The sequence below is a fragment of the Salvelinus namaycush genome, chromosome 21, assembly GCF_016432855.1.
Source record: "Salvelinus namaycush isolate Seneca chromosome 21, SaNama_1.0, whole genome shotgun sequence".
NCBI lineage: Eukaryota > Metazoa > Chordata > Actinopteri > Salmoniformes > Salmonidae > Salvelinus > Salvelinus namaycush.
The window spans coordinates 37,585,252-37,599,715 of NC_052327.1; the positions used below are offsets into that span (position 1 = coordinate 37,585,252).

General features: G+C 43.3%; 2 protein-coding genes across 3 annotated transcripts; both read right to left on the reverse strand.

The window, feature by feature from the left end:
- Window positions 1-967: 967 nt before the first annotated feature.
- Window positions 968-7,190, reverse strand: LOC120066720 (aurora kinase B-like). Of its 2 annotated transcripts, none has more exons than XM_039018183.1 (9): window positions 7,075-7,190; window positions 6,795-6,833; window positions 3,731-3,782; window positions 3,543-3,591; window positions 3,201-3,389; window positions 2,801-2,939; window positions 2,393-2,541; window positions 1,893-2,067; window positions 968-1,698 (listed from the first exon to the last, which is right to left on the reverse strand). In XM_039018183.1, the coding sequence occupies exons 1-9, from the start codon at window positions 7,081-7,083 to the stop codon at window positions 1,525-1,527; spliced, it is 975 nt and encodes a 324-aa protein (XP_038874111.1). In that variant the 5' UTR covers window positions 7,084-7,190; the 3' UTR covers window positions 968-1,524. The 2 variants fall into 2 exon arrangements, with proteins under 2 accessions (XP_038874111.1, XP_038874110.1); XM_039018182.1 differs by having other exon boundaries at window positions 3,731-3,815.
- A 5,390-nt stretch (window positions 7,191-12,580) lies between these two features.
- On the reverse strand, window positions 12,581-14,237 carry LOC120065888 (alpha-1,3-mannosyl-glycoprotein 4-beta-N-acetylglucosaminyltransferase C-like). Its single transcript, XM_039016933.1, has 3 exons — window positions 14,109-14,237; window positions 13,882-14,029; window positions 12,581-13,767 (listed from the first exon to the last, which is right to left on the reverse strand). Exons 1-3 carry the CDS (start codon window positions 14,235-14,237, stop codon window positions 12,581-12,583), a joined length of 1,464 nt encoding a protein of 487 aa, XP_038872861.1.
- Between the last annotated feature and the right edge of the window lie 227 nt (window positions 14,238-14,464).

Here is a 14,464-nt window from a genome sequence, read left to right on the forward strand (position 1 = left end):
TTGCCACACTTTCAGCTAGTCAAAGACTGAGGCTGTGGTCATTCAACCAATGTGGTACTATTCATTTCATTGAAATTTAGGCAGAAATACTGTACCTCAGATGGAAAATGTAAAGTAATATCAAGTTTTATGAAAGCTTTGGATTTAAAGTCAAGTGCCTCGTTTGAGAGCTGCGAGTCATCCAGAAGTATGGATGGGAAAAGACAACAGAAGAGTCTTTCCTCCAGCTATAGAAAAATAACTTGCACACCCATTAGATTACCAGGTTCATGGAGAGAACTGATATTTCCTAGACATACAATAACAGAATGGGGTTATAGGTCAAGCTAAAAGAGGGTTTAAACATGGGTCCATTCACACGGTATAGAACATGCCAGTGGCACTCTGGGGTTGCTTTTAACTGAATCTCCCAAATGGCCTTTTCTTTTTTAACATATGACCTCTCACTGAATACTGACTTGGGGATGAAGTGTGTGTGTGTGTGCGCTTTGGTTGGGCCCAGGGTCTGAATAAAATAAAGGCTCTTTCAATGAGCATCGCATTCACTTCATAGCCTCCGTATTCAATCTCTGCATTATCCTGTTATCGCGATAGCCAGACCGTGTTACCAGACAGTAGAATTACTTAGTGCATTTATTAGTCACAGCCATGCTTTACAATGTATTAAGAGTTATCCTTATCTTCCTCTGTCAGTGTCCCAGGCTGTGTAACAAATCTATTGACTATAGAGATCACTCCTTTTGACCAGGGCTATGGCCATCTCAGATACACCCTAGGCAGTCATGCAGTACCCAGACAAAAACTGTCACCCCATGACAGGAATCATTTGCAGGACTAAGGATAATGATAGTCCCAGTGGACCACAGAACAACACTGACATCAGCTGGAACAAGGGAGGTAAGACATGGAATTTCACCCACTACTACATTCATAACCTTAATTGATACTTGCCACTCTTTTCCATATATCAACTTGGCATCATCCTGTGAAGCACCCAATGCCATTTTATTTCAAAACAGTTGCAAAAGGAACACATAAAGAATAAGCTTTGTAGAGGATGTTTCATGCAAGTTGTATACAAAGGTATGTTGAAAAGAGTAAAAAAAAGGAGAAAGGAAACCAAAGACAAAGTAAATACATTTATAAAATCTATTTAAGAAACGCAATAAATAATCTCTCACAGTAGAGGGCGCCCTTGAATTGTTCTAGGACTTAATGTAAATTAAAATGAGAGTAATCTATAGGCGTTTGGTTGTCCCAGCTTAACAGATCCATCTATATCTGCGAGTGAAACTAAAAGTTTGTGGATGAAGATTGTCCGGGTAAGTAAAAAACAAAAAGTGTGAAACCCCTGAAAGTTGGAAAGTTCCAATCAGCAGGGTAAGAGTCAGTCCTCTACCCAGGTAGAAGGCAGGCTGGAACGTACTGGGTGATGTTCAATTATTTATAAACATGAATATTCAATTATTTAAACATGAATATGTAGGTTTCTTGTCAGTGTAGACAGGCTGGGACATTGGACAGTTAGGGTTTCTTTGGAGCAAAGACGACAGGTAGGACCCGTCGGGAGTTGCTTTTCACCCAGGGGTGGGTGATGACGCTCTGCAGGGGGAGCCGCATAGAGGGACTGTGGCGGAGCAGCTTAGAGACCAGGTCCCGAGCACCATCAGACACCACCTTGGGGAACTGCAGGTCAACCTGAGAGATGGGAGGTCATTCATCACCGTTTAAAAGCGGTGCCTTGGGTGAATATCTAACTACTACATGTATGTCTCTTCTATGTAAACAGATGTTAGTCAGAAATCACAATGGAACTACTCAAGCGATTACACTTGAATTAGGGATAATATTACTACTGGATATACAAGTCATTGACGATTTAAACTGCAAACCTTTGTGATGCGCTTGTACGTGTCGGAGTGGCTGGCCGTTTCAAACGGGGGGTTTCCAACAAGGCACTCATAGCAGAGCACCCCGATGGACCAGAGGTCCACCTTCTCATCGTGGATCTTCCCCTCAATCATCTCTGGGGGCAGGTAGTCCAGCGTTCCACACATTGTGCGGCGCCTAGAGGGGGTAAGACAGCAGCTAGATAAGTGACAAGGTTTTCTAATGGCAACATTTCAACAAATAGACAGTCATGATGAAGAAAAGCCCAGTGAATTCATGACATTCAGTGGATTTGAGGAGATCCGTTTGAGCTAGGCAGGGTGCAGAATCTCCAATCTTGTCGACATAAACAAGTAGTTATTTGGGATGCAACAAGGTGATTTGTAGATCAGAGATTCTGTACAATCTGACAGTAATGTAGTCTCAAACATACAAATTGACAGTATTTAGTTGTGAAGCAAACATATGAGGCTATAGAGGGTTCAGTTCAGGGTTCGCTCACCTTAAGGATGGGGCATGGACAGACCAGCCGAAGTCTGCTATCTTCAGCTCCCCACGGAGCCCCAGCAACAGGTTCTCAGGCTTGATGTCACGGTGTATCACCTTCCTCTCATGGCAGTACTGCAGCGCATCAGCCAACTCCTCCATGTACTAACAAAGGACATACAGATATTAGACATGACTCATTTCCACATTGCAATTCAAATGCAAATAAAGTAATGCCAACTTAAATCAATGCCAAAACGTAGCTACCATTATCAGACCAAAATATGACTTAATTATTAGAAATATACTATCTAACAACCAAATGCTATGACTGGAGGTATTGGGTGAAAGAAGCAACGGATACTGATTATTCAGAATAGATTAATTAGCTTGTCTATGCAACAATAAAATGCCAACTTCTCACCGTAGCAGTGCGCTGGTCATCGAAGCGACCACATTTCTGCAGCTCTTTGTACATCTCACCCCGTGGGGCGTACTCCAGGATCAGGAAGACCCTTGAGCTGTCATGGAAGTAGTTGTAGAAACGCAGGATGTTGGGGTGTCTAAAGGAACAGGAGGAAGGAATGATTTAAATCTACCTTCCCCAACCTGAGAAAATAATACACCCTGAATTATAAAGGGAATACTGGTCAGTTTCAAAACGCCAGCTGAAATCCACTCACTGAAGTATATTTCATGATGTTAACCAGCAAGTCAAAACATTTCCCGTAGAGAAATCATTATATTTAGGCAACATCAACCAACATCAACCCACTAGGCTAGACTCAAAAAGTTAAGAAATTAAAAATCAGGGTACTACTGACCTAAGATGGGACTGAATCTCAATCTCTCTTCGGAGCTGGTGCTCCACGCCTTCCTTCTCCATCTGAGACTTGAAGAGCACTTTCAATGCCACAATGAAATTCAGCTTCTTATCCCGTGCAACGTACACGTTCCCAAACTTGCCCTTGCCCAGGGGCCGCCCGATGTCAAAGTCATGGATGGTGAATTTCCTGAGGAGAGACGAAGGTGTGGTTTTACAACCTCTACATGACACATCTAGTTGATAAAACCTAAAAATGCTAAGGTGAATTGACCCTTCTTAAACAAATTCCAAATGCACAACATCAGGGTGAGGTGACGATATTACTGGACAGAAGACTTACTTTGCCGGAGCGGCACCAGAGGAAGAGGTGACAGGCTCTCTCCCAGGACCTGTAGTGACATCATGGGGATTCAGAATAGAGCAAAAAACATATTGGGGTACATTGTTAGCACCATTAAAAGTGGTGTGATGTGTTTCTATACAGTTTCAGATGGCACATCAAGCAGAATGGTAGCTATAGAAATGTACCTGTAATTGCGTTTTTGTCTGTAGTCTCTGGGGCAGAGGGTACTTGAACTCTCTGTGGACCCACAGAAACCATTGAAGTTGCCATCTATCAGGTAGAAAAACATCCTGGATTAAACCCAATTACCTCCAGCGCCCCAGTACTGGTTCAAAGTTATGAATTCAAAATGGTAGCCAGCCAAATGGGCAACTTAATTTTATGGCAACTAGCTAGCCAGAAATGGAGTAGATAGGGTTCCCAACTCCACGATGTACATCACGGTAAAGTTGGGTTGCGACGACTGTTGGCAGAGTGTACCTCCGACTAGATCAAGTCGCTCTCAGTCGATACGAGGAAACAGTTGGTGGTTGTATTTGATTAACATTTTATTAAAAAGGATGGATTTCATCATCAAAAAAAAAAAGCTACTGAGGACAAACATTATGTACACAGTAAGGGTTTCAGAATTTACATTTTAGAAGTATCGACCGACAGCGATACGATGTAGTCAGAGCTACAGGGTTGTCACTAGTTACCACAAAGTCATAATTATGGCTAAACCTCGCCTTCTTCTACAATGTTTCTTCTTAAAGGGAAATGTAAATGTTTGAACTCCATATTCATCATCTCCAGCACCACCCCAACACACACAAACTAGGTGGACACAAAATTAGTGGATTCGGCTATTTCAGCCACAGACGTGGCTGACCGGTGTATAAAAACGAACACACCGCCATGCAATCTCCATAGACAAACACTGGCAGTAGAAGGGCCTGTACTGAAGAGCTCACTGACGTTCAACGCGGCACCGTCATAGGATGCCACCTTTCCAACAAGTCAGTTCAAATATTTGCTAGAGCTGCCCTGGTCAACTGTAAGTGCTGTTATTGTGAAGTGGAAACGTCTAGGAGCAACAACGGCTCAGCAGTGAAGTGGTAGGCCACACAAGCACACGGAACAGGACCGCCGAGTACTGAAGCGTGTAAAAATCGCCGGTCCTTGGTTGCAACACTCAATACAGAGTTCCAAATTGCCTCCGGAAACAACGTCAGCACAATAACTGTTCATTCGGGAAATGGGTTTCCATGGCCGAGATACGGCACACACGCCTAGGATCACCATGCGCAATGCTAAGCGTCGGCTGGAGTGGTGTAAAGCCTGGACTCTGGAGGAGTGGAAACGGGTTATCTGGAGTGATGATTCAAGTTTCACTATCTGGCAGTCCAACAGACGAATCTGGGTTTGGCGGATGCCAGGAGAACGCTACTTGCCCCAATGCATAGTGCAAACTGTATAGTTTGGTGGAGGAGGAATAGTGGTCTGGGGCTGTTTTCATGGTTCGGACTAGGCCCTTTAGTTCCAGTGAAGGGAAATCTTAATGCTACAGAGCACAATGACATTCTAGACGCTTCTGTGCTTCCAACTTCGTGGCAACAGTTTGGGGAAGGCCCTTTCCTGTTTCAGCATGACAATGCCCTGTGCACAAAGCGAGGTCCATACAGAAATGGATTGTCGAGATCGGTGTGGAAGAACTTGACTGGCCTGCACAGAGCCCTGACCTCGACCCCATCTAACACCTTTGGGATGAATTGGAACGCCAACTGCGAGCCAGGCACAATCGCCCAACCTCACTAATGCTCTTGTGGCTGAATGGGAGCGAGTCCCTGCAGCAATGTTCTAACATCTAGTGGTAAACCTTCCCAGAAGAGTAGAGGCTGTTAAAGCAGCAAAGGGGGGGGGGGCAACTCCAGATTACCCATGATTTTGTTCGACGAGCAGGTGTCTACACGCTACATGACCAAAAAGTATGTTGATGTTGGGGTGGTGTTAGAGATTATGAATATCACGCAAAAACATTTTGAATTTAAACCTAACCACACTGCTAGCCTTATGCCTAACCCTGCCCTAGCTTGTGGGTTAGAGATCTGACACCAAGGAAGCTCCGATTCCAACATACAGCTCTGCAGGTGTATTAATGTCAAAATACATTTGTTACTCACAAAACAATAAAAGTGTGGTAAGCACAGGCTTAGGAGATCTTATACGTTTTGTTATATGAAAATCTTTAACAGAAGCATTTATATAAAACTTTTTTTCTTTTAAATAAGCAGGTAAATGCTTTAAAATTCAGAGGTTAACTGACTGATATCTCAGAACAAAACATATAATATCTCCTAAGCCTGTGTTAACCTCAGACCTTATTTTCTGCGTTTAGTCATCCGTCGCCATCATCTCATGTTTCAGCATGATAATACACAGCCATGTCGTAAGGATCTGTACAATTCATGGAAGCTAAAAATGTCCCAGTTCTTCCATGGCCTGCATACTCAGATATGTCACCCATTGAGCATGCTTGGGATGCTCTGGAACGACATGTACAACATGGTGTTCCAGTTCCTGCCAATATCCAGCAACTTTATACAGCCATTTGAAGAGTGGGATAACATTCTACTGGCCACAATCAGTGTGATCAACTGTTATGCTACATGAGGCAAATGGTTATCACACCAGATACTGACTGGTTTTCTGAACTATGCCCCTACTTTATAAAAAATATTTAAAAAAAATAAAATAAAATGTATGGTATCTGTTACCAACAGAGGCATATCTGTATTCCCAGTCATGTGAAATCCATAGATTAGGTCTAATGAATTTATTTGAATATGAACACTAAAATCTGAACACTAAAATCTTTGAAATTGTTGCATTTATATTTTTGGTCAGTATACATACCGGCCATAACCGGAGTAAATGAATATAGTTGCTCAGCGAAACTCCATACTTGGTGAGTAACGTACGTATTTTGACATAACGATTGCAGAGCCGTCTAATGGGAGTTTGGTTTGTTGCTTCCAGGGCGTTAGTTAAGAGAACCGTAATACCCATTATATCTAACGCACAGATACTGGGGCAGCCTAGCCTTAAATTAAGACCAACAAGTTAGTTCACACGATATAGCCATTTTGACTGATTGTGGTAACTAGTGACACTAAATTCCATTGATGTAGCTACATCGTGGAGTTGAGAAAACTCGGCTAGGAAAGGAGGGAATCATAAAGGTAAACGGACCAGTGTGGCGAAACTTACCGGTCTTTGTAGGCCTTTAGGATCACAATTCTCCTTATTCTGCAAAAAGATTGAATAGTTTAACAAGCTAAGTTGGCTAACGTCATCATTGGCACTGCCCAGAAGTTGACGTTAGCCATAGATAATGTTTTAGCTAACTAGCTAGTACCCTGGCTAATGTTAGCTAGCCAAAGCCATTTTTCAAACAGAGCTAACGCAAGCTATTAGCTACAGGGTTGGCTAGAGACAACAGTAATGTAGGAAGAAACTTTAGTAATTTAATTAACAATTAAACTCTTACCTGCATCATACTGACGCATTTAGCTATATGTGAAGTACAATAACTTTAAAACCAAACGGCACCCTATTCTTTGGGCTTCGACCGCCAATCTTTCAAAGCTACTGTCGTTGTGTGTGATTGGCTAGATCAAATGTACAACTCCTCGTCGATTGGTCAGCCCAGCAGTGACGCGCTTCCGTTTTACTTCCTATTCGCGTGTGTTTTTCTGTTGTTGATGTTTGTGGTGTCGAGGTAGCTAGCTAGTTGTGAGTTCCACACAGAAAAGGCGAATATGATGACCATAATCAGAGGATCCCTCGCGTCATTGTTATCTAAATATTGTTTTTACATTGGCAAATATATTTATTTACACAATATTTACGTAACAATGACGTGAGGGATCGAGCACACAGCCATGTAATCTCCATAGACAAACAATGGCCGTAGAATGGCCTTACTGAAGAGCTCAGTAATCTTCAACGTGGCCACCTTTCCAACAAGTCAGTTCGTAAAATGTCTGCCATGCTAGAGCTGCCCCGGTCCACTATAAGTGCTGTTATTGTGAAGTGGAAACATCTAGGAGCAACAATGGCTCAGCCACTAAGTGGTAGGTCGCACAAGCTCACAGAACGGGACCAAAATTGTCTGTCCTCAGTTTGTGACAACCCTCCACTCACTGCTGTATTCTTTCTCTTTGCTCTTGTTTTCCTTAATAGGATGTCGGTGGGCGGAGCTGGGAGGGTCGTCAGCGACATCGGGACACACCTGGGCCCGGGTGTGTCCCGGGATAAATACACCTATTCCCCATTCATTGAGGAGACTCCATGCAGACACACTGTTAGAGTTTGGTTGTGGCTGTTTGTTTGCTTTGGCACCTTTCAACACCCCTCATTATCACATTTATGCACGCAACTATTCACTTACACTATTGATTACTGACTACACACACCATTGTTAATTGTATTTAGTTTACTTCAGTTAATAAATATATTTTGTTTTTCCTTATCTCCACGTTGTCTGCCTTTTTGTTATGAACTTCGAGACGGTTTGTGAGAAGTTGTAAAACCCCCTACTGAGTTTCAAACTGCCTCTGGAAGCAATGTCACCACAATAACTGTTTGTCGGAAGCAACATGAAATTGGTTTCCATGGCCAAGCTGCTGCACACAAGCCTAAGATCACCATGTGCAATGCAAAGCGCCGGCTGGAGTGGTGTAAAGCTCGCCGCCATTGGACTCACGTTCTCTGGCGTGATGAATCACGCTTCACCATCTGGCAGTCTGACGGATGAATCTGGGTTTGGTGGATTCCCGAGAACGCTACCTGCCCCAAAGCATTGTGCCAACTATAAAGTTTGGTGGGGGAGGAATAATGGTCTGGAGCTGTTTTTCATGGTTCTGTCTAGGCCCCTTAGTTCCAGTGAAGGGACATCTTAAAGCTACAGCATACAATGACATTCTCTGGACGATTCTGTGCTTCCAACATTGTGGCAACAGTTTGGGGAAGCATGACAATGCCCTGTGCACAAAGCGAGGTCCATACAGAAATGGATTGTTGAGATCGGCGTGGAAGAACTTGACTGGCTTGCACAGAGCCCTGACCTCAACTCCATCGAACACCTTTGGGATGAATTGGAACACCGACTGAGAGCCAGGCGCAATCGCCCAACATCAGTGCCCGACCTCACTAATGCTCTTTTGGCTGAATGGAAGCAAGTCCCCGCAGCAATGTTCCAACATCTACAAATTAGTGGAGTCGGCTATTTCAGCAACTCCATATTAATGCCCATGATTTTGGAAATAGATGTTCGACGAGCAGGTGTCCGCAAACTTTTGGTGTGGCTAAAATAGCCGAATCCACTAATTTGTAGTATCCACATACTTTTGTGTATATATGGTGTAATTTAAAAGTATGCATCAAGGTGTCTGTAATAGAATGCACTTGTCAAAAACAAATGTAGGCATAAAAAAATTAATCACTATTGCTTCCAAAAACTTTTTTACAACTGAGGAGGAGTGCCAAGATGGCTGTGAGGTGGCTTCAATACAGTGCCCCCTGTCAGTCATCCAGGGTTTATACACATCATTGGTACAACTCCACTGTTAGTTTTCACACTCCCTGTAGATGAAGAAGTCAGGAAAATATGGCTCATAAAAATAAAAGTTCATTAAACACCATAAAGTATGCAGCACTCATTGTTGAAAGCAACTTTGCAGAGGTGACCCCAGTAGGAGGACGCAGACGCCTCAAGAAAGGCTTCCTACCTTGTTCCATTGGAATGATATCATCCCGGCCAAACAGAGACCTGTGTGAGAAAGGGTAGAGAGACCCCCTTCCCCTAGACCTCCTTCCCCTCCCCTTGTAGTCGATGTGAAGCAGGAGGATACTCACATTCAGCACCACGACTATTGCGCAGTCACTGAGCCTGCAGCCCTGGATATGGTCCTGATGAAGATCGAGGACCAATTTCTTAGAGATAGAGGAACTGCAGGAGAAGTTGCAGAATCTGGCACCACAACACCGCTTTGGTTTGCAGAGATTTGCTGGGTCCGTTGAGAACATACGGTTGGGCTCCCGACTGGCGCATCTCAGTGCGAGAGACGTCACTACAGACCCTGGTTTGAGTCCAGGCTGTATCACAACCGGCCGCGATTGAGAGTCCCATAGGGTGGTGCACAATTGGCCCAGTGTTAGCCGAGTTAGGGTTTGGCCGGGGTAGGCCGTCATTGTATATAATATTGTGTTCTTAACTGACTTGTTAAATAATGTTTTTTTTAAGTAAAAAAAATTGCAGGGTATTGGAAAACCTCTCTCGTCATTGGGGTTGAATCGGTGTTTGAAATTTATTTAGGCTTGCCATAACAAAGGGGTGGAATTCTTATTGACTCAAGACATTTCAGCTTTTCATTTTTTTTAAAATAATTTTGTAAATCAATTTTAAATTCAGGCTGTAACACAACAAAATGTAAAAAAAAACAAAAAAAAAAAGAAAACAATGTTTTGTCTAGATGACATGATTTTCATCCAAGGACCCTTCCGTTCCAATGAGTTTTCAGTGTCCCTGAACATGCTGGGATAAAACTGACATTGAAAAGCACTTTTTAGTATATCTTTACCGTATCAAACTATGTTTAACTAGACAGACACAATTGTACATATCTGCCTTTATATCAGTCATAATCTGTAGATTTGCAAGCCACAAGCACCTGATTGCCTTCTGGCATTTGACTGAACCGGCAGCAGCAACAACAAAGATGGTCCGAGTCAACAAAGCTAAAACAGCTACGGCTAGCCTTCCTGGAAGAAAATCTGTAAGTGACTACTTACTTAAGTATAGTATAGTACAGTATTATAAGATGATCCAGTCTGGTCCCTGATCTGTTTGGGCTCTTGCCAACTCCATTGCTGTCATTGTCAAGCCAAACATTCTTTGTCATGATAATGAGTGACAAGGAGATGGCATGATAGTACACACACACAATGGTACTACTAATGAGGCAAGTGCTTTCAGGCTTTTAATGATCCAGGAGATCATAGAGCCTAATCAGGAAGTCTTGAGGAAGTAATGCTGCCATTGAACCTATTTTCCCAACAATGAAGCAACATTTCTGCTTATGATAAACATGTTTATTACTACTGATTTCAAGAGTTATGTAAATGAAGGACAATCTATTTGACTACCAATATGTTTTGCTTTATGTTCAATAGGGCCTGCCACAGATGGATGAGTGTTTCCTGTTCATGACACGTCTTGCACTGGGCCTGAAGCAGAGGGACCTGGCCAATCGCTACAGTGTCTGCCAGTCCACCGTGAGCCGCATCATCACTTCTTGGGCCAACATCCTGTACTGCCTGCTTGGCTCCGCCTCCATCTGGATGTCACCAGGGAGCGTCTGCCCCTGGAGTTCAAGGACTATGCAGACATAACGGTTCTAGTAGACTTTACAGAGCTCCGCTGCCACTCACCATCCTCCTATCAGCGGTACAGTCTTCCTCCACCTTCAAGGTAATGGTGGGGATGACACCACACGGCGCAGTCACGTCTGTATCTGCACTCTATCCTGGAGCTGTAAGTGTTGAGGAGATATTCCTGCAGTGTGGCATCGTTCCCCTACTCACTACAGACGCGGCCATTATGGTGGCTAAGGGCCCCGGTGTGGACGACCTTGTAAGGTCCACCGGCCAACTTCCTGGTCAAAGGGCACACAGATGCCAACAGGGCGCAATGTGATGGATGATGAAAGGGTAAGGGGGATACCTAGTCAGTTGTCCAACTGAATGTATTCAACTGAAATGTGTCTTCCGCATTTAACCCAACCTCTCTGAATCAGATTTTTACCTTGTCAGCTCAGAGACTCGATCCAGCAACCTTCCGGTTACTGGCTACCTGCCGCCCCTGCCAGATGAGACACAGATCATTGCAAAACTGAGGGGACCAGTAGAGAGGACAATGCGTAGAGTCAAAGACCACAAGCTCTTTGAGACAGTGACGTACCTGTCAGATATAATCATTCAACTGTTCACAGTGGCATGCCTGCTGGTCAACTACCAACATGAACAACTACCAGCAATTAAAGTACCAAGGCACAGGAGGAAAGGAAGTGAGGGGGGAGTTGGTCCTCTTGCTCCATCTACTCCTCTCTGGCCAGATACTGTACTGCTGGAAGGGGTTTAGAAGAACCAGTAGGGGGCACTACTCTCCTCTCTTGGTCTAAGTAGAACACAATACTCCACAAATGATGCAGTTCTTCAAAGATATGTTCAACCAATGGAGGCTAGTGGGAGGAGCTACAGGAGGATGGGCTCATTGTAATGGCTGGAATGGAATAAATTAAAAGGTATCAAATACATCAAACATATGGAAACCACACATTTGACTCTGTTCCATTTATTCCATTCCAGCCATTCCACTGTGTTCAACCAATGCTCAGGAGCTTCACTAAGTTGTTGTTGTTGGTTGTTGTTTTTTTAGAGAAAATGTTTAATGTAATTCCAGGAAAAGAGGGCCACACATCACCCAATTCACCGAAGTCAATACTGTATGTGTAGAAAGCTCTACCTCATTCCTCAGAGTGATTTGGACTGTATCACAGCTCCTCTGAAGATGGGAAAAAACAAGAGTTTTGTTTTCCACTTGACAATGAAATAACACAGTAATCTTAAAACACACTTGTGTCATTATAATTGCTGCAACATTAAATACATGGCTGCTATATATCGGCTATTGAGAAAACATGTGAAGAAAAGGCAATCACAGGTCATTCCTCTGGTTTATGAACGGTTTGTTATGATAGAGATGGTATTTTCTGTAAAACTGTGAAAATCACTAACTTTGATAAGTGCTCTTTTAGAAACGGAAACACATTTGTCTGCATTTAATTTTATAACAAAAATACAACGTTGACAACCCAATTAACTTTCAAATCCTCAAAAATGTACTGTATGTCAAATATAATGGATAATAAAATAAACCATAGAGCATCCAACATATAATCAATATAAATTAATAGGCACATTAATAAAAAACTTTAGTCTAAACGGTATGGTCCCTCGGTGTACCATTGACTGGGAGGTTGTGTAGTCCACAGACTTATTGTCCTAATGATCAACCATTCTTTCTGACTGGCAGTCACAACAATACGGACACACTCAATGTCAAAGGCAATCTTGTGGTCCACATCTTGAACCTCAATGTTGCCATATTTAAAGTCCCCTAACGTGATGTAGGAAGAACACTGCCTTCCTCTCTTTGTCCCCACCAGCTTCTCTCCTACTTCCAGAGCTCCATGGTGCAGGATATCGTTCTGACGATCGTACGTTCCTGTCATGATTTTTATCTTGCTGATTTGAGTTGGTTCGTGTAAGATAATGACAAAGAAGTCTCCGGTAGAGGGGTGTTTCCCCCAAAAGTATTCATCCACACTGCTATAAGCCTTGGTGGCATCATAGTTTTCAAATACATGAATGTTTGTGTATAAGCTAGCAGGAGGGTTGTCAGGGATATCAATGGAGTCTTCTTCAAAGTCATCATCCTTCAACTTGTTCTCTGCCCCTTTATATGAGGAATAGTAGCCCATGTGCTGGAACAAGGAGGGCTTGAAGCGGATCACGTCTTTCTGGGCAAGCAGGTCCCGGAAGTGAATGAGGAGCCAGTCACAGGGCATCTCCTGGTAGAACATGAGCAGGAAGTGGGCCAGGCGTGGCAGGTCTCTTGAGTGGTAGAGCTTCCCTATGTAGCCAAGCTTGGAGAACTCCAGCATCACCCAGTAGGAGCCTTCCCTAGAGGTGACCACCTTCTTCAGGGATGTCAGAAAGTTCCGTGAGCAGCGCACATCATCCTCCAGCATCATGTAGAAATCAGAGAGGTTGGTGCAGAAGTTGAGGAGAAAGGCGTAGTCCACGTTCTGCTTGGAGCGGAATCGTACCCTGTCATCTGGGTCATTGTAGTTCCTTTTTAGCCCATCCAGTGATGGATAGTACTCCTCAGGGGCATGGATCACCAAGAGATGCCCAGCGATGATGTGGTGGGCAAACTTCCTGGAGATGTCCTGCACCAGGTTTTCACACCAGGCCAGGTCAAAGTCTGCCAGGTGGACCACCACCACAATCTCTTTCAGCTCCTCATAACTGGACTGGTCAAAAATAGATTTGATCGTCTCCATGAGGTAATTCCCTCTTTTTCTTTTGACGGATGACAATCCAATGGTTAGATATTCTGTAAACACAAACATTGATATGACTATATAAATAATAATAATAAAAAGACAAATCACTGACTTTCAGGATGAAATACATGTGTATCTACAAGTATATTAAAAGGTACATTTACTCTTTCGGGGCAGTGGGTTCCCAGCGAGGTAACGATATGTGACGTTTATGGTTCCAGAGAAATTAGTGAGGTCTCTGAAGGTGTGAATATATCTCTCAGTGTTTGAAGGATGAATTGATGTCTCTCTCAGCGGTCTTTTACCCGCCTCCTAAAAAACGACAGCATTGTTACTCAAATGTAAAATACAAATATGACATCATAGGAAGGAAGATCCAGAGACAGCCTACCATCATGTATCCATCCTCCATGTAGAGATTGAAGAAGAGGAGACAGGTGATCAGGACCCCCAGGAAGGGGATGGTGGAGCGTTTACGGAAACACCTCATCTTGTCCAGGGACTTCCACACCAGCCTCATGATGGTGACAGTCACTGGGGGAAGAGAAACAACAACATTAAAACAGAGCCTAATCAGTTAAAGCAAAGGATATCATTGATGCGCACAGATTTCCTGTAGAGCTCACTGGAAGATTTTTATTTAATCCCCTAAAGCAAGTTGTTTGAACAAATTGGTCGTTTTCATTCGTAAAAGACTGTGTGTGTAGGTTGATCTACATCCCCCAAAGTCAATCCAGTTTTGTTGAA